Source organism: Sarcophilus harrisii, chromosome 3 (genome assembly GCF_902635505.1).
Source record: "Sarcophilus harrisii chromosome 3, mSarHar1.11, whole genome shotgun sequence".
Lineage (NCBI taxonomy): Eukaryota > Metazoa > Chordata > Mammalia > Dasyuromorphia > Dasyuridae > Sarcophilus > Sarcophilus harrisii.
This window is the reverse complement of record NC_045428.1, coordinates 448,824,813-448,845,517: the sequence shown is the minus strand read 5'-3', so window position 1 is coordinate 448,845,517 and position 20,705 is coordinate 448,824,813. Positions and strand designations below refer to the sequence as shown.

Here is a 20,705-nt window from a genome sequence, read left to right as displayed (position 1 = left end):
TTCCTTTACCCATTCTCCTATGACATGATCTTGAGACCATTTTCCATCATAATGACCTTTTTCTACGGGCTTTCTAGCTTATCAATGCCCTTTCTAAAGTGGTCAGCCAGTCAGAAAACATTTATTATGCACTTACTACAAGACAAGCATTTTTCTAAGTGTCAGGGACACAAAGAAAGGCAAAAACAGGCCCTGCCCTCAGTAAGTTCATCTTCTAATAGCAGAGACAATGAATGTGATGCTAGGAATTGAAGGCAATCATCCAGTAATCTGACTAGGGTAGATATGGTGGGATTACAGAGCTAACTAGCTAGAGAGTCCAGAAAACCTGGGTTCAAATCCAAATTAAGTTGAGGAAAGTCATTTAATCTCACCAGACCTTAGTCTCCTGATCTGTAAAACAGGGAGGTTGACATGGTTGGCGTCTGAGGACATTTCTAATTCTCCATGACCTAGCTTCCTCAATAAAGATTTGAGTGAAAGCCCATCAGTTGGAGAATCAGAGTTGAATGTTATGGAATATTATTGTTTTATAAGAAATGATCAGCAGGATGACTTTAGAGAGGCGTGGGAAGACTTACATGAACTGATGCTAAGTGAATTGAGTAGAACCAGATCATTATACACGGCAACAAGAAGATTGTGTGATAATCAACTATATGGACATGGCTCTTTTCAGCAGCAAGGTGATTCAGGCCAATTCCAATAGATTTGTAATGGAAAGAGCCATCTGAAAACTGATGGGTGGGGACTGAGTGTGGATCACAACATAGTATTTTCACTTTTTTCTTATTTCCTTGCATTTTGTTTTCTTTTTCATTTTTCCCCCTTTTTGATCTGATTTTTCTTGTGTGTGATAATTGTATAAATGTATAGAAGAATTGCACATATTTAACATATATTGGATTACTTGCCATCTGGGGAGAGGGTGGGGGGAGGGAAGAAGAAAAACAAATTGGAACACAAGGTTTTGCAAGGGTAAATATTGAAAACTATCTATGCATATGTTACGAAAATAAAAAGCTTTAAAAATAAAAATAAAAATTTTAGAATTTTTAAAAAAGATACCAGGCCTTCTTTGTCACACTGTTGACTCATTGAGCTTCCAATCCAGTAAAAAAAAAAACCTCACATCTTTTTCAAACAGCCATCTAGATGTACTTTCCTAATTTTGTTCTCATGGGAAAGGGTTTTATGAATCCAGTTTGATACATAAAATTTAATCCAATTAAATTTCTGCTTATTAGGTTTGGCCCAAAGTTCTGACCCCTCAAGTTCTTTCTATATTCTGATTATCATCCAACTTATTGGCTCTGACTCCCAGCATTGTCTCATCTATAACATTTTGGAGCATTCCTTCTATATCCAAGTCATTGATAAATAATATTAAACATCAACACTAGGCTTTTCTGTCTAAGGAGATGGAGAGTAGCTCATGGCCTAGATACAAACAGCCTAGGGGAAAAAACCAACAGAGGGAGCCAAGGGAGATTCATCTTGGGGAAGATTTTTCTCCCCTCACTACTCTACTTTCTGGCATAAGGAAATCTTAGTTGACAGACATAGGTAAAACAAAGAACATAGTTGGCAGAGGAGAATAGAGAGATGTCCTAAGGTTTGGCCCTGCACTCCCTCAGAGACCTGAGGCCAAACCTCCTGAAAGAAGCATAGTGGCAACATGTTGTTCAAGGTGGAGAGGTGCCAGTTGGCACACAATTCCAGGGCAGTTGTCTTCATGCCAGCAAGGCCTAGGTTGTGGGCTGGAGAGAAGTAGGGCCTTGTTTCTCCTTAAGTCCTCAGGTTTGGCCATTGTCCAGCCAGGTTCCTGAGGAAGCGACTCATCTCAATGAAAAGGGTTCAGTCAAGTACCCAGGTTCTCATTGGCTCTGGCATCAAGACGACCTCAATTCAAATTCTGTGTGACCTTGGGAAACTCCATCTTTGAGGATCCCTCTCACTTGGGGAAAGGACCCCAGTGTAGGGAGAGATCAGAGCCTGTTTACTGATTTCTCAGTCCCCCCCCCCCTTCATGATGTTGGGAAAGTCCATCTCTGAGATCCCACTCACTTGGGGGAAGGACCCCAGTGTAGGAAGAGATGAGAGCCACTTTACTTCTTGAGCTCTGATTTCTCAGCTCCCTCCCTGTGTGATCACATAAGATTTTAGTTTGACCCCTGCCAACTTGGAAAGTCACTCTCACCTCTCACGCTCTCCATTTTTTTCACCTGTACAATGAAAGGTTGGGTTCTAAAGCTACAATGCTACATCCTTCTGACCTCAGGGATAGTTGTCTATCACTAAAACATCCATAAAATCCCTGAGCAGCAAGAAATCCCCATCGCCCTCCTCACCCCCGCTTCATCTCCCCTTCTTCCTCCTCTACTCACACTGCACTGTCAGGTATGCTGAGGCTGAGGGGGACCGGCCCAGACTGTTGCTAGGGACGCACGTATACTTTCCCGCATCCTCTGGCTTCACCCGGAAGATGATCAACGTTCCATCAATTAGTATTCTTACTCTGAGCTTTAGGTCACTGTGGGACACATAGTGAAGCAAAGAAAGATGGGAGCTATGTTAGAAGGTAGAGTTGGGGGGCTTCCCATGTGTCCAGAAAAGACTGATTATAGTGACTCTGCCCTAGCAAGTGTGAACAAGGAACCTAGGATCCTCCCATAGCACGGAGAAAGCATTTTAATTAGAATACGGTTTCTCTGTCCCGGTCCCCAGAATAAGGCGACGGACATCCCTGCCTCTTGTTTCAGCACCAGAGTGTGGACAGTGCCCGCCTTCAGAGGAGTCTGACTGAGTTAGCGCTCCCATGACAGCACCCAGCAGACCCTCCGTGGGGATGCTGGGGAGTCACTCCCTCGGGGTGAGGAGCAGATGGGGGTGGGGGGCAGTCCGGGACGGGGAGGGGCAGGCAGGGGCCGAGGCAGTGCCCGTCAGGTGCACTCACTTCTGGAAGTAGACGTTTTCATCCTGCCAGTACCAGGTGTAGGTTAGGTTGCCGGGATACGCCTCAGCCCGGCAGGTGAGCAATGCATCCTGGGATATGTTGACAGTGATGTTCTCTGGAGGGGAAACGATGAAGGGAGGTCCTATGGGAGGAGAAGAAACAAACAGTTACTTCACCTTCTGGGAGAGACCAAGGGCCAGAAGCCACAGAGGAAGGCCAGCTCCTTCGGAAGGGCTATCCTGGGCTCTTGGAGAGAACGATGACCTATACCCGAGGGACAGAATCCCAGATTTAGATGGTTGCCACGGAGATTCTGGCAGACACTTCTAGATGGTTAGGTTTCTGCTCCCCCAAGCAGGTCTCAGAGAAAGGAAAGGACCCAGGAAGCATCCTGGAAATTACCCCAATTACCCCAACCCCAATGACTCAGTCCCAAATGGACTTTATTTTTTTCTCCAGCAAGCAACCTCCACTGCACCAATCTGACTGACACAGAGTATGCATTTAATAAATGCCTGTTCTTGATTTAACAATCACTGCCCCAACCATCTGCATCTCAGTCCCTCTCTGGACAATCCCTCCCCAGATGAGCCTTTAGAGTCAGAGGGAAAGAAAAAAAAAAGCACTGTTTAAATCTGGAGCAAGAAATAAGCTTGCTTCTGGAAGACTAAGAAGCTTTTGCTTCTCTTCAACCAGCTGTTGGGGAGGGGGAGGTAAAATTAAAAAGAGGCAGTGGAGAGAGAAGGGAGACCATCAAACTCCAGCAGAGTTAAAGCCCCTAAAGACCTCCTCCTTCCAGAAAGCACAAAGGCTTCGGTCAGTTAGCTGACTTCCTTCTCCCTGGAGAGGGGGACACATTCATCAGAGATGCAAAGGGACCCTCTGACCCTTCTCTGCAGATTAACACTGTATCTCCCAAGAGATCCACCCTGAGACAAGAAGTAGGCAGAGAAGCAGCTTCGGTAGTAATTCCTTCCACCCAGTCCAGGATAGGATGAGAACTCTCCTGATCCCTTACCCCTACCTCTGTACCAAATACACACCCCTCTTGGACAATCAACAAGCATTTTAAGTGCCTACTGTGTGCCAGGCGCCCTACTAGAGTGACCTCAGTCCCTGCCCAAGAAGGAACAGCAAATTCTAGCCCTGACTCTGCAGACTCTGGCTGGGCCAAACGCCCTTAATGTTATTTAAATGTCTGGGGTTTGGATCAAATTCCCATCTTTATTTATTGATGTCATCACTAATGGATGGCCTGAAGGAGGTCTCCTCTCCTAGGAGGGAGGAGGCATGGCAAAGGACTCTGCTATCTACAGACTCAAATAAAGACCCAGAAAAACTTTCCTTCCATACTGGATCTAGAATCAGGATGATCTGAATTCTAATTCTGACTTGGAGACTTCTGAGTTGTGTGATCTTGGGCAAGTCATATAATCTGTTTGCCTCAGTTTCCTCATCTGTAAAATGAGGATGATAATAATAGAACCTGCCTCGTTGTGAGGGTCAAATGAAATAATAATAATTGTAAAGCACTTAGAACAGTGCCTGTCACAAAGTAAGCATATGTAATATATATGTTACTATTGGTATTATTATTACTTTGTCAATAAGATAACCACAGGAGTTTGAGTTTGACATACTGCCCTATATGTCCCTGGGAAAGTTCTGACCAAGGGTCTGGTTCTCTATCCTCTGCCCAGCTCATCCTGAGTCATATTCCTACTCCCACAATGCTACCTGAACTTTTTCTCTGTTTCTAGCTAGTATTTACCCTGTGTTTGCCAAGAAGAAAGGAAGCCTGGAAAAATATCTCTTACCTTGGACAAGCAGGTGGGTGGTATGGACAGCCTCTCCCTGTATGCTATAAGCTCGACAGGTGTAAGCCCCTCTGTCATCCCGACTGACAGATTTCACAGTCAGGCTCCCATCACTCACCTGAAGTAGGGAAAGGGACAGAGAACAGAAAGAGATCAGAGTCTGCCCATGGAGGAAAATAGTATCAGCTGTCTAGGGCAGTCCCAGGGTGACATAAGAGGCAGCCAAGTGTTGCCATGGTGCATAGAGCACAGGATCTAGAGTCAGGAGGACTCATTTTCCTGCATTCAAATCCAGCCTCAGATACTTACTAGCTTCATGACCCCAGGCAAGTCACTTAGCCCTGTTTTCTCCTCTGTTAAATAAGCTGGAGAAGGAAATGGAAAACCACTCCAACATCCTTGTCAAGAAAACCCAAAATGGGGGCACCAAGAGTCAGATATGATTGAAATGACTAAAGGACAACAAAGGATTATATGAAAAGGCAATGTGATAAAGCATTCTAGTCTAAGTGTCAGGAGAACAGATCCAAAGGTACTCCCTAATACTTGATAGATAAATTATAGGATGAAGAAATTGAAGTGAAAGAAAGTGAAGAAATTCCCTCTAACAATGCCCTTTTCTGCAACTTATACTCAGAGTTACATAAAACATTTTGAAGTCAAGTGACTTGCCTAAGATCATACAGTCAGATATGTCTAATATAGGACTTGAACTCAGGTCTTCCTGGCTTTGAGAGCAGCTCCTAACCCACCATGCTATACTGCTCCTATAAAAATGTTAAAGCATGAATCATTGTTGTAGGCAAGAATAGGAAATTTCCTTGTTTTTCTTTATTCTCCAGAGCTACCCTCCCCTTTTCTCCCCTGAAAATCTTTATTACTCCTTTACTTTTACAACTCAGCTTAAATTTAAAATTCCCTCTTTCTAGGAAGCTTTCTTTGATTGATTATCTCTTTCATCTGCCTGCCCCCAGCACCTACACATAAACTGAGTAGAATAAGAGACTATCTCTAAGAGACAGCAAAATACATAGAGAACCAGGATGGGGGAGCAGGAACAAGGGGGGGGCAGATTGCACAGTGGATAGAGCATTGGCCCTGGAATCAGAAGGACCTGAATTCAAATCTGACTTCATACATGTACTAGCTAGTTGACCGTAGACAAGACACAAATCCCAAATGCCTCCAAAAATAAAAATACAAAGGGAAACAAAGGGCAGATAGGCTGACTTCAAAGAGCCAAATTGGATCTATGATAAAATGAGATTTGGAAAAGTATTTGTAGTGGAAAAATCCCATCAGGACAGGATTTATATTTTTTCCTCAGGACGTATAGTAGATCATTGATGATTCATGAATAGATCAATCAAATTAAGGATATAAACCAATTATAGATTGTTCTTCCCAGGGAAGGGTAGGTCAGAAGGGGTAAAGAGAGGGATGGATGTATCTGAGAGAAGAAGAGCATCTGGAAAGAGGCCCGTCTAATGGAAAAAGCACAGCTTGCCTAGATTATGTCCATCCAAGATGATTACTGAACCTCCTGGAGTCCCATGGCTGAGTCCCAAAGGAGATTCAGGAAATAGAAATTTAGCATATAAAAATTGAAGTCACACAAAAAGTTTACTAGTTATAAAACCTTAAGATACTCTGAGAATTTTGTAATGAATAGATATAGAAAGGCATATGTAATCTATATATCTATATATATATATATACATAGAGAGATAGAGACAGAGAACAAACCATGTATATATTCTATATATATGAACCGTGTATTTATTATATATGTGTGTCCAAATATATAAAACATGTATTTATATAATAAATTATAAATTTATATATTTATATTAAATTTATATAATAAAGAGAAGTCTTCATTCCTCCCTTGTAAATATGAAATTTGGAAAAGGAAGTCCTGGGTTTGAATCCCCATTCAGTAGTTCTTTGTCTGTGTGACTTTAAACAATTCATTTTACTTTGATGTGGCTCAGTTTCCTTCTCTGTAAGATAAGGGAGATGGATGAGATGATCTCTAAAGTCCCTTCTGGTTCTAAATACTAAAATCCATTGATAAGTCAAAATCCTAGCTCAACTCAATTGTAACTTGGAGTTTAGAAGAGAAACTTCTGAGACCTCTGAGGTCTGTGAAATGCTTGGAGCTCAGAAGTCCCTGAATGAAGAACAGCCATGTTACACACACAGATGCAGAATGAGTCAGATAATTATTGGTTCACTGGGGTAATAGAGCAGGGGTCTAATTCAGTGGTTAACCTAGAAATTACCACTCACCTGGAATTTCCCACTAGCCCCAAGGAGAGTCCCTTCCTTGAGCCAAGTGACAATGGGCTTTGGGTTCCCAAAGGCTGTGCAGGTCAAGGTGATGCTGCCTCCTTCCTTAGCCTCGATATACTGTGGGGGCGTCTCCGTAAAGGTAGGGGGTGCTGAAAGAGAGAATGAAAGAATGAAGAACAAAATGAAGTTACACTTGCTGAATCCTCCAACCCCTTGTCATTAGAGTAGTTTAAAAGCACATGAATCTTGTCCATGATTCTATATAGAATCATAGATTAAAAGGGGGAAGTTCCTTAATTACCAAATAGTCTAACCCCTTATTTTACAGATGAGCAAACTGAGGCCTAAATGACTTTTCCAAGTCAAAGTAATAAGCAACCTAGATTATCCCATATAGGTGACATATATAAGCAAAAGTCTTCTCCCATATAAAAAATGAATAGTTAATATTTATGTAACACTTCAAGATTTGCAAAGGATTTCACATATATTATCTCATTTGATCTTCACCAAAATGCAGTAGGGGCAGCTAGGTGGTCAGTGGATAAAGAGCTAGTCTGGCTGGATAACCCAGGACAAATCAGTTTGCTCATCTGTGAAATGGGATAATAGCACCTGCTTTTTAGGGTTGTTGTGAATCAAATGAAATAATATTTGTAAAGCATTTACACGACTTCAACATATGTTGTTCTATATATTTATATACATTAAATGCCTTTGATGTCTGGTATACAGTAGATAGTTAATAAATGTTTGTTCCCTCTCCTTCCCCTTGTCTAAACAAACCTCAAAACAATAAATCAAGCCCTGATTTATAGTGTTTACCTCTTTCTGAAGTGTAAATGATCTGATTGAAAATTAAACAATTGGTTCCCCCACTCCTGTATAAGTTAGCTACGATCACCCTCTGAGCTACCCCTAGGTAAGTGATGCCCTCACATTTCCAATTTGGAAGGCCCTAAAACAGATCAGATCTCGATCTGCTTATTTTCAAAAGTATTTTATTTTTCCAAATTCATGTAAAGATAGTTTTCAACATTCATTTTTATAAGGCACAAGCCCTATAAATTTCTGAATTTTTTCCCCTTCTTTCCTTAACCTCCCCCCTCCCCAAGATAGCAAGCAGTCTGATTTTCCATCTCTTTAAAGCACAGGTGGGGAGTTATTTTCCTACCAACAAGAGCCTCCTTCCCTCTCAAGCTGCCCCCACAGAGGCAGCATCTCCACTTTCTAAGATGACCCTTTGCTCCTTGCAAACACTCTAATAACTCCAGATCCTGCTTTCTGTGCCTCTTCCTCCTCCCTTACTTTTCAATTTTGATGAAAACTCCATCCTGTTTGGATAATCGGCTTTTTAGAGACTGTCTCATTTGCCTGAGCTGCTTTGGAACAGTAATTCAGTCGATCTCAAACTACTGGGATCTCTAGCCACCCCCTTTCTGAGAAGATCCACACAGCCCAGCTCTGACTAGTAGCTTCCAGGGAACCATTCTTGGGCCATGTTTGGATAAAGTCAGCCCCTCCATACCCCAGCCACGCGGTACCAGTATGGGATAAGCTCATAAAAGGCAAGACCACACTGCCTAAAATCAATTCCTGGACACACAGAAAGCACTTAATCAGGTGCTTTCCTTCAACCTGCAGAGCCAAAAAGCTTCCAGGCCATTGCTGCCAGGCTAGATCTCTCATTTGTCCCCTTCTCTCAAGTCACCTACTTTAGACCCATATCTTTTCTTTCCTGGACTATTGCTTGGACCCTATTTCTGGGTTTTTCCCCTCTCTGAGCCATCGCCCACACATTGACCAAATAGAAATTTTGTGTGATTCCCCTTCTTGGAGGCTTCTCCCTCCCCTCCAGGTGATCTGAAAGCCCATCCCCATCTGACTCCAGCCTTCTTCAGACCGATCTCAAGTTCTTCTTCCTCCTTTACCATTATTGCTGTGACAGCTCCATGAATCCCAACTCCCACCGCCATGACTTTGCACAATGCCTCCCATCTACCCCTTCTTCCTTCTGCCTCTTAGAGTCACAGACTCCTTTCAAAACTCAGCTCTGGCGCCACTTGGGATCAATCAACAAATCAATCAATTGGCCACCAGAGGCCTTTTCTGATTACTGCTCCTCTCCACACCCCACTTGTTAGTGGTCCTCCAGACACATGCACACTCTCCATCTGTTAGTGCTCGTCCACACATACACATATAATTTTTTGCATTTACTTTGCATACATCTTATATCAAACTCATCTTTGTACATGCCATAGATGCGATATTCTTATTTTTTGCCTTTTTTTTTAATTTGGTTTTGTGAGGCAATTAAAGTTAAATGACTTGGTCAAGGTCACACAGCTAGTAAGTATCTTAAGCACTTAAGTGTCTGAGGCAGATTTGAACTCAGGTCTTCCTGACTTAAGGGTCAGTGATCTGAACACTGTGCCATCCAGCTGCCCAGTTATTTTTACCTTTATATTCCCAGAGCCTATCACAGTACTTTGCATACAATAACTGCTTAATAATAAATTGCAGTTGAAATAAACTTTATTGGGCCACATTTTTACATGAGACAATAAATGTTGTTTAATCTTGAAGAATACATTTAGTACTTTTTACCTGAACTTTTAAAATTTTTTATTATTTAAAATTTAAATACCAAATAAGAAAAGGAAAAAACATTGCCCACATGAGAACATTCAATATAAAGCAATAAATTTCCAAACATATATAATAAATACTATACACTATTTTAAAAACTATTCAATCTTTCTCTGCTTCCTTATAGATTTTCTTTTGTTCTCTGCTGTGCACTTTTTACTTTGTTGTGGGTTTTTTTTTCCCTCCCACTCCCTCACCCTCGAAAGAAATTAATCACAGATAGATAGACAGATATACATATATACACATATTAAAAAATCTCAGATACACACTGAGACATCTATAAAATACTCATAAAATACTCACTAATATACGTGTATATAAGACTATATTATGCCTATTTCCACTTCATCTGTTTCTCTGAAGGTGGATTGCATCTTCTTTCATATGTCCAAGTCTTTCCATGTTTTTTCCTAAATCAGCCAGCTCATTATTGCCTATAGTCAACCCAATCACATTCTATCCTAAAGATTGTCTGTGAAACTTTTTTTTCCCATTTTCTACTTTCCTTTCTTTTGCTACAAAGGTTTTATTTACACTAGAAAATTTTAATTTAAAAAAATCAAAATTATCTATTTTACACTTTAACAGTTCTCACCTTATAATATGGTTTACTGATTCTGCTTCCTTAATCCTTTTTTCCCCTGGTTTCTTTGACGTTCCTGCTCTTTTATTATTCTAAATGAACTTGGTTATTATTTTTTTCTAACTCAGTAAGATAATTTTTTAGTAATTTAATTGGGGGTAGATTAATTAGGTAAAATTGTCTTTTTTTTCATTATATTGGCTTTATCTACCTATGAATTTCAATTATTTAGATCAGCCTTTATTTCTATAAAAAGTATTTTATATTTATATTCACATGGTTCTTGTGTCTGTTTTGACAGGTATATGCTCAGATAAATACCTAGTATTAATTTTAAAAATTATTCTATCTTTTTGAAATGGGACCTACGCATTCTAATTCCCAGATCCTTTTTTTTTCTTTCTCCAATAGAAACTAGAACAAGTGAGGCTTAGCATTTCTGCCCTTTGAAATACAACTACAGCATCTATTACTTCTGGTGGCAGGCTCCAAAAAAAAGATAATAAATTAAATTATGTCCTGAAGTGACAAATTAATTACTAATTACATAATTACTTTATTATTTAGGTGCTAATCAGAAAAGTACTTTAAGCAATTTCCAGTTTTCAGAAAAATAATGGTTTGACTCTCAATTATTTACTGAATTAGGTGCTACTTTGCCAAATGCATTTCCTGGCTTAATTCTTTTTGTACAAGTGCCCTATAATTAATAGTGCAGGTTAGAAATAGGTTGGCTTCTCTTGGAGGTAATTCACAGACCTAAAACAAGGCTGAGGCTTTTCAGGTATTTTATAAGCGATAAAGAAATAATTGAGTTTGTTTCCGACCAGCTGGTCTTCAAAGAAAACACCAAAGGAGAATGAATTTGTCATTGTCATTTTTCACCAGTCTTTCATTTTAGAAAAATGATTTCCATCAAAGAATACTTTTTGTCAAACAAGCTAGTTCTTTCTATTGGAAAACTAGGGTTTGGAAATTTCTCCTTGAATTATGGGAAGCAATAGAAGAGAATAGTCTTCAGGAGCTGAGGGTCATATTATCCAGCTCCCTGCTTTCAGATAGGATGCTAATTTATCACTCACCTTGAGAAATGTTTATTTTGTTCCCCCAGGTACAAAAAAAGCTCTTTTCAAGAACTAATACTATCTTACTATTCTTACTTATCCTCTACAATACTAAACACATGGCCATGAATGGTGTTAATATATTTGTTTGACAATTGGCTCTAAAAGACCTATGAGAAAAGAAATTGATATCCCTGCTTGTCTCTTCCAATCCTTTCTTTCGTCTAAGCTAACATCCATTCTTCTTTTTACAATTTCTTTCTATTTTTCCTTACCTTACTTAGGAAAAAGAAGTTAGAAAGCATGGTAGAATCAAGGCTCAATAAGCAGAGAGACCCATCACAAAATCATGTTAGAAGTGGAAGGAACTACGAGATCACCTAATGATATTCAATATTTTTGCTCATGACACAACATTTTTTGCCCCCTAACAAATGGAATGCTGAAGCTGGCAATACTAGAGAAGAGTGGGGAGATTCAACTAAAGAGTTTCTTTTCAATAAGAGAAGACATTTTAGCTATTCGTTGCATGCTCAAAGTTTAACATGTTTTGAGGTTGATGTATATGAGTAATAAGCTAATTTTGTTTATTTTCTAAATACTACATTTACCTTACTAGGTACATTGGGTAAGTCAAGCTTACAACAAAATTATATTTTTTATCTATAATAGCATAACATTTAAATGTTATGGCCCATTTGGCTATTTAAATTCTTGAAGTCATCAAAATATAACAGAACTTTATAGAACTCCTGATCATTTTACAAATGAGGAAACAAATAAATAAAATGTAAGCTCCAGCAGAATGCAAACACTTTAAGGACAAGGGCTGCTTCATTTTTGTCTTTGTATTTCCTCTGTCTTGCATGAAAAAAGATGTTTATTTGTAAAATTGAAGTCACAGAATGGAGATTTCAATTAGTCAACATTTATTAAGCACCTATTATGTGTCAGACACTATGCTAAAAGGCTAAATTTGAACCCAGACATGCTGACTTTGAATATAGTGTTCCTTTTACTATAAGACACTGCCTTATAACACAGTGCTTAAAAATCTACCTTATTAGACTCTAATCTCCTGGAGGGCAGGGACTGTTTCCGTTTTGTTTTTGCATTGCCAGTAACTGTACTTGGCACAGAGTAGGCACTAAATACCCAAAAAACCCACAAATATAATACCTAATATATGCATATGATTAACATAACATGATGCTTATTTGCTTGATTGATTGTAAAGCACTGGACTGGACACTGGTGAAGGGAGGATTGAAAAGAAATAGAAAAAATACAATCCCTACCTTTGAGGAGTTTGTAATCTAACTGGAAAGAAACCTTGCACACAGCAGATGAAATGGCTTTAGTACTCTTGGCATTGGCATATATTATATGATTCTTTTAGTAGCAGATTTACCTTCCTAATTATGTTTTGCTTGAGCTAATATTAAAATGAATTTTCATTCCCTGAACACACAGCAGCTGGTAGCAGGGGGAGATGACTCAAGAGCATGCTGAGTGCCAGGGGAAGCCTGGCTGAGATTTAAAATTTGCCGCGAATCAGGCACGTGTGAATAACTAAGAATTTCATGCATTGAGTGCTAGAGGCTGGCAGCAAGACACCTGGATCGAGTTGTCATCTCTAACTACAGGATTAACTCCCTAGAGGGTGGTTTGCTAAATTAGAAACCTAGGTTCACCCCTACTTCAACCTGGCCAGAGCTCTGGGACTCAAAGTGCTTAGAGCAGACGTGTCCTTAGAAAAAGCAACCTGCAAGATGCCCAAAGTCATCATTATTCACGGGACACACTCCCGACCTAAACCACACATCGCATCACAACCCCAGGAACTCTTCCCACCTACAGTCACTTCCCGGATTTCCAAGGGTCAGCCTAGGATGTACAGGACCCGTCCCCACAGTCCAAGGGTAAAGCATCCTCTTACTAGTTCAACCAAGGCAATTCCTCTCAAGAGAAGACCTTCATACTTTATCTCTCTTTATCTCTCATTTTCTTTCTGTTTCTCTCTATCTGTCTCTGTCTCCATGCTCTGTCTCTCATTCTCATTCTATGTGTGTGTGTGTGTGTGTGTGTGTGTGTCTCTCTCTCTCTGTCTCTTTGTCTGTCTCTATCTCTGCCTCTCTCTTTCTGTCTCTGTCTCTGTCTCTATCTGTCTCTATCTCTGTCTCTCTCTGTCTCTTTCTCTCTGTCTCCATTCTCTCTGTCTCTCATTCTGTGTGTCGTGTGTCTCTCTCTGTCTCTGTCTCTCTTTCTCTCTCTCTCTCTCTCTCTCTCTCTCTCTCTCTCTCTCTCTCACACACACACACACACACACACACACACACACACACATCCACAAACCTCCCTCATGAATTACCCTGAGAAAATGGTGAAATAAGTGAAGTCTCTCTCCTATACCCCAGCCGTCCCTTTCTGCACTTCTCTAACTTGGTGGTGGCCTCGTGTCCCCCATTCCCCATATGTCTAGTGTCCCCCATTAAACTCAAAAGTAAAATTACTTATCCTTAAACTCATTCAAGAGTAAAGTACAAGTGACTATTGTCAACTTAAAATTTTATCCTTCCTGAAAACCTTTACATTTAAACATGGAATTAAAACTTTGGACTCCAAAAATAAATAAGAATTTTAGGCATCAGAGGTCAGAAGGCCCTTCCTGGGGGCCCTAAAGTCTTGCCACATAGGTGGTTGCTTACTTCCTCAATGCAAAAGAATCCTCTTAGCATATCATTTCTGTAACATACCCCAGGAGAGACCTCACCTCAGCTCCAGATCCTTGGCTCCCAAGATATAGCACTTAGCATGAATCACAGCAACATTGGGGAGAGGAGGCAGGGAGACCAGATGAACTTTGGTTAGATGGCATTCAGACCTTCCCAGAAGGAATTAAGGATTGGAGGGAGGTGCAAAATAAAGGGGGCACAATAAAGGGAGTAAGAAAAAATATTTTTGAAGCAAAAATACTGAAGACAATATCCTTAAACTGATCCAGGAGGAAATGGGGGAAGGATATCAGCTACTTACCATTGATGGTGAGATGCACCCAGCTGCCATTGTGGAAAGTGTCGTATTGTTGGTCCAGCATGAGCACTTTGCACTCGTACCAACCCTGGTCTTCTGAGCGCACCTGCTCCAGCCGAAGGGACGCCTTATCGTGAAGACTGGCCCGGCCTGGAGGGAGGGAGGGAGGAAGGGGAGGGGAGGTCTCTCAGACTTAGTCAGGAGAGGCAGAGAGATCATGGGCCCAGCTTGTAATTTCCCACCCCCACCCCCTGCTAAGATACAGGAAGGAGAGAATGGGAAACCCATTGCCCATATCACGCCAAGAAATGGGAAACCCTAGCCAAGGCCCCCAGCACAGACACCACCAACAGCAGATGGTGGCGGGTGGAGAAAGACGTAAAAAAATCCAGGCATCCCGCCCCCACCCCAGACCCATGCTGGCCTAGCCCCAGACTTGGGAGGGGAATCATGGCTCAGGATGCTTGGCAGAGAAGGGGCCTTGGTTCCCTAGACTACGTCCCCCTCTTTCCAGAGCTCCAGGGGAAAGGAGGGACCTGACAGATGTAGAATGGAATTTTGGAAGAGAGATGGAAGACAGAAAGAAGCACACAGGCAGGACTGAGGGGGTCCCGGCCAGCAGGCTATGACAGAATTTAGAGCTTTCTATCATTTCGTCCAATGTTGTCAGGAAACTGAGGCCTGAAGAGTTTAGAGGATTTTCCCAAGAAAATCATCACAGAAGTAGGAGCCAGAATCCAAATCCAGCATTTTGATTCCAATGTTCTCTCCACTAAAGCATATTGTCTCTCTTCTCTGCCAGCCCATCTCAGTCCAGAGGAAACTCCTGTCTTTGCTTTTTCCCCCAAATCTACAAACAGCATCCCGCTTCTGCCTAGGTTCCATAGCATGGAAAAAGAAATGTCACTGATTGGGACGCTAAGGTCCCATTCCTAGCCTTTTCTAACCCTACAGAACAAGGGTGCTCCGTGATGAAAGTGTCTTTGTATATGAGTCCCAATAGGTGATAGCCACCAAACTCAGAACAAAGAGAGAGGGAGCTAAGCAGAGGGTCTTCTGGGAGGTCCATTCCCTCAGAAGCTTTACTCGTTCCTGATATCTTGGACTTCTTTTCCTGATAGAAAGGATATGATGGCTCGCCAGGAGCAGTCTAGATGTCTCACTCTTCCCCTTGCCACTGAAATGACATGGCAGCCTCCAAGCTTCCTATTCTCCATTTTTGTTACCACCAAATGCATCCCTCAACTCCAGGGCTACCCCACACTTCTCCTGCTTCTTTCCTCTGAACTCTGGGCCATACCCCTGCCTCCATACTGTGGCCACTACTTTACAGAGGTTCCCAAAGAACAAACAGAGACAAAAGTCAAGGAGACCTAGAAAGGTAGGAATTCTCAGGGAAAGGCTTTGGAACTTAGAGTCAGAAATTAAAAATCCAGAAGTCGGGAGTCAGGCAAAGTCTTCTCTTATTCCAATGCCTCCTTTTCTCCAGACCCCAAAAATGTATGAACACACACACACACAGTGCCTGGCAGGCGGGTGGCTGGCTGCCAGTGAGTCACAGACACGGAGGACACTGCTGGTGGGAATAATTGCAGAGCAAGATGAAGATGGGGCCAGAAGGAGTGGAAGACGGATCAGGAGGATCCTCTCCCCGTGGCTGGGATGTCCCAGAATGTTATAACCAGAGAGGGATTGCTTTGTTTGTCCTTCATTCTCAAATAGGACCACAACAGGAGGAAGGCAATGTTATGATTTACAAGTGAGTTAGATTTCAGAGAGAGAAGGCTGTGCAAAGTTCTGCTTCACATTCCCCACCAGAGCATCTGGCTCCAGTGGCCAGATATAGAACTGGACAAGTGGAGATGGCCCTGGATGCAGTGGGAGACCTAGGCTTTTTTAAGCTAAGATCTTTGCCAGGTCTCACTTTGACTGAGGCAATGTCCATTCAGTGGATAAGGCTAGGTAAGAAATGAAGCAAAGAATGGCCTCTTTTACCTAGTTTTTTAAAAGAATCAATTAGGGAGGAGAAGAGTCTGAGGGATTCTAGCCAAAAGAGAAACGATTCCTAATTTACACCGACTCTGAACCATTAGAACTCAAACAATGAGCAAATGAGGCTTGGGCTGAGACCTATTGTTGACCAATAAGAACCAGAATGATTTGAGTTTAAGATGTGATCCTTAAAAAACAAATCTAGCCCATAAACCCCAAGATATCTTGTGAGGTTTCAGCAATTAAAATTTATAATCCTTTGGGCAGAGCACCCACAGATAAGAGGACAGAGGATAAACATTAGACTCACTGAAGCTCTCTCCCTCTCCCTCCCCCTCTTCCTTCCCCTCTGTATCTCTCTCCCTCTTCCCCTCCCTCTCTCTTTTCTCTCTCTCTCTCTCTCATTCTCTCTCTCTCTCTCTGTCTCTGTGTGTCTCTCTCTCTCGTTCTCTCTCTTCCTCTCTCCCTCCCTCCTCCTTCCCTCTCTTCCTCTCTCTCTCTCTCTCTCTCTCTCTCTCTCTCTCTCTCTCCCTCTCTCTCTCTCTCTCTCTCTCTCTCTCTCTCTCTCTCTCTCTCTCTCTCTTTCTCTCTCTTTTTCTCCAGAATGGAATGAGGCTGCACCTTCTGAACCCAGGGTGTGGGAGTGGGTGAGGCTAGACAGGACTAATTTTACAGCTGCTATTGCTGCTGTAAAGCCACCTGGAACAGAGGCGGAGGAGTTCCATCAAAAGGGTCTTTTCTGACTCAACTTCCTCCGGAGATAGAAACCGACTCCTACTCCACTGCCCCGCCTTAGTTCTGTCCCCCGAGTCATCGTCTGCCTTTCGTTCAGTCTCCCTTCTTTCCCTCTCTCTCCCTCCCCACTTTCAGTCCTTCTTTTCTTCCATCTCTCCGTCCAATATCCAAAGGCTGTTCTTGGCAGAAAGACAATGTCACATCCCCAGCATCTGTAGCTCAATCCCTCCTGCTTCCATTTTCCCTCCCTCCTATTCAATTAAATCCAACCAGAGCCAAAAGGGAAGAAGAAGTCAGACACAAAAACACAGTGAGACAAAAAGCAGGACAAGAATAAATAGAAACCAATAGGGAGAGAAAAAGGCAGGACAAAAGAAACTTCAGCCAGACATTGGATTGTAAGCTCTTTGAGGACAAGGATTCTCTTTTGCCTCTTTTTGCATCCTCAACATGTACAAAATTCTCTTCCTTCCTCTCTCCACACACAGTTTCTGGAATACAGTAGGCACTTAATAAATGCTTATTGACTGCTGAGAGCTGAGAATGTTGAAGGCTAGAGAAAAGATAATGGAACAATAAATTGAGCTTGGAGCTCAAAGGAGGAGGTGACTGTATGAGACCTTGGTCCTGATGAAAGACATTTCCTCCCCACCATCATCATCTCTAACATGCACACCTTTTAATTCATTAAATGCTTATCTCACAATGATGCTTTGAGATACGTAGCACAAGAATTTTTTTATCCATTTGGAAAATTGAGGCCAAATGACTTCAATCATTTAATAAACCATTGATTTTTCCAGGCTCTTTTATTAAGTGTCAAGGATACAGAAAGAGACAAAAGATAGTTCCTGCTCTCAAAGAGCTCACAATCAAATGGTGAAAACAGCAAATAAATATGAATAAACAAGCTATATATTGAATAAATAGGAAGTAATTAATGGAGGAAAAGCACCAGAATTAAGAGGGGTTGGAAAAGGCATCCTGTAGAAGATGGGATTTTAGCTGGGACTGAGAGGAAGGTGACTCAGCAAGTTGGTGGTAACTTTGAGATTATCCTGATACTTTCCATGAACAAGGGTAACATCTCATCACAAACCCCCAAGCCTTACCTGCATACTCAGGGTCCACGTGCGGGGGATAGTAGCCAAACTTGATGAATATGGGGATGGGAACCCCAAACTTGAACCATTCGACCACGTAGGGGGGAGGTTGTCCCGTCACAGGGTGGATCACATCGCATCTCAGAATAACACCCTCGCCAGCCCTCGCAGTCACAAATTCAGGCTCCTCCCGCAGGCCGTGGGCACCTAGGATCCACAAGAGAGTTTAAACAGATAAAGGGGGTAGACAGAGACAGGATCCCATCTCTTCACTTGCCTGTCCTGATTGTCGCTCATGCTCAAAAGGCACTGCCTCTCAGACCCATCTTTGATGGGATTCCCTTGGTTTGCTTCAAGACTTAACTCACATCCCGACCTCTAGAAGTCTTTCCTTATCCTCAGGAAGCCGATGTCTCTCTCCCATTCAGATTACCTCGATTTACTCTGCATATGTCTTATGAATACCTGGTTATTTGCATTCTTTATCAGAATGTAAGCTCCTGGAGGACAGGGGCTCTTTTTTGCCTTTCTTTGCATTCCCATTGCTTACTGAGCACATAATCAATATTTAATCAATGCTGACTAACCGACAGATTCTCTCATTTCCCTAACATACTTTCATCCAAGGCCACTCACTCTCAGGAACAATCTTCCACCAAAGGGTTAACTCGGCCTCCTCAGAAATATCCTATCCCCCAACAAAGAATAGACAACTTGATCTCTATTAACCAGACTAATATTCCTTCCCCCAAAGACTAGAACGCAAGAATACCCTCTAAGTAGATAGAGCACCGCCTTTTCCAAGGACTTCCTCCCCATGAGATGACACCTTTGCCATAAGGAAATAACTTTGGTCCCCCAGATCTATTCATCCTGATGGATTCCTCTGCCTGTGGAAACCCTAAAACGTCCCAGCCTTGGGAAGAAGGGGTTGGAGAAAAGAGGGAGTTAAAGAAAGAGCTGGTCACTAACAGCCAGAATTTCCCTCCCAAGGGAAAGTGCATTGAGGTTGTAAGCACTCCTCTGCCCTCCGTGCCCTACTCTCCTCCCTAGCACGCACAAACATCAGGAGCAGAAAAAAGGGCTCCCCCATCCCCTTGCTGTGGAGCCCCTCGCCAGCTGTAGCTAGATCTTATACACACACACACACACACACACACACACACACACACATCTCCATCTAAGGCTGTGCAATCAGAGTTTAGAACCAAGCTGCAGATACAACCACCCTCCCACCCTCATCTGGGCACTGACAGATGCTAGCACCAAAAAAAAGGGCTCTGGAAAGGACTAGGGGAATCCCTGACAAAGCAGAGGCAGTTTAGGGCACCACTGGTGAAAGATGCTAATTGGCAATCTCTACCCTGCCTACCCCAGCTCCTTCCATTCCCCTCTGGCTGCCGCAGAATGGGGAGGGCTGGTGGGTGGGAGGGACCTCATTCTCATCTGATCATTCAGTCCAGAATCCGGAGGCTCTTAACCTTTTTGTGTTGGGGAGCCTCTGGCAATCTGGTGATCTATGGGCTCCTCTCAGGTGTTTTTAGAGGCATAAAATCCACAAAAGAAATTGATTACATTTAATTTTCTTAGTTTACCATCCAAGTTCATAGACTTTTTGAAATCGAAGACTCCCTTCCTGATTTATCCTTGACCACTGGTGATTTACTGGACATCACCTCTAGGATGGCAGAAAAATAGACAGAGGGGAAAGACTTGTGGGGCTAACCTCACTATTTCACTGATGGAATACAGTTATTTCAGTGCTGGAGGGAAATTAAGCAATCATCTGGATTCTTAAAGACTCCTAACTAAGGCTGGTTTTGGAGGGGGGCAGCCCATATTCAAATAACTGAGGGATAAGTATTCTTATATACCCACCCCCACTAAAATGGAAAAAGCAAAGGAATTAAATTAACCCATGCACTACCAAACCACCAGATCCCTGCTCTTCCACCCCACTTTCCCAAATCCCTAAAGCAAAGCCCAAATCTCTTAACACCCCATCCCCACTGTCCCCTTTTTAAAAAATCCCTCTATTCTCATTCTAAACTTCCTTCTAGCAAGGTCACGCGATCACCTTGTCCAGTGGAGATCCCTATAGGAGAGGGGAAATGTAGGAGTTCCTCCACAAACACTACTAGCTCCCCATCACTCTAGCCCACATCTGCACAAGCTGTTGCCTTACCACGCCAGCCTTGACACTGCCTCAGTACCCCAAGATTACCCCCACCCATCCCCCAGTTCCTGAGGGAATGGGGGGAAGTGTGGGGTTCTCCCTGTCTGGAGGAGCAGCCCCCAAACACTGGCTGCCTGACCCTGCTGATAGGTGAGTGCGGCCTGCCTCTGCTCCCTCTCCCCACTGACTCCCACTGCAGTTGTGGAGCCTGGCGCTGGGGACAGAGCCCAGGAGGAGAGCAGCAAGCATCCTGACTCTCTGCAACTTGCTGGAGGAGGAGGCAAAGCCTTCTAGCA

General features: G+C 42.5%; 1 protein-coding gene across 7 annotated transcripts in view; it reads right to left on the bottom strand.

Moving 5' to 3' along the window:
• IGSF9B (immunoglobulin superfamily member 9B) overlaps nt 1–20,705 on the bottom strand; it is a 70,109-nt gene that overhangs the window by 38,134 nt on the left and 11,270 nt on the right. For all 7 annotated transcript variants that reach the window (XM_031960874.1, XM_031960875.1, XM_031960876.1 and 4 more), the window contains exons 2-7: nt 18,243–18,440; nt 14,407–14,553; nt 7,066–7,217; nt 4,774–4,891; nt 2,957–3,098; nt 2,388–2,533 (exon numbers count right to left, since the gene is read on the bottom strand). In XM_031960874.1, coding sequence (XP_031816734.1) covers nt 2,388–2,533; nt 2,957–3,098; nt 4,774–4,891; nt 7,066–7,217; nt 14,407–14,553; nt 18,243–18,440 — 903 coding nt within the window. The remainder of the gene's footprint in view (nt 1–2,387; nt 2,534–2,956; nt 3,099–4,773; nt 4,892–7,065; nt 7,218–14,406; nt 14,554–18,242; nt 18,441–20,705) is intronic.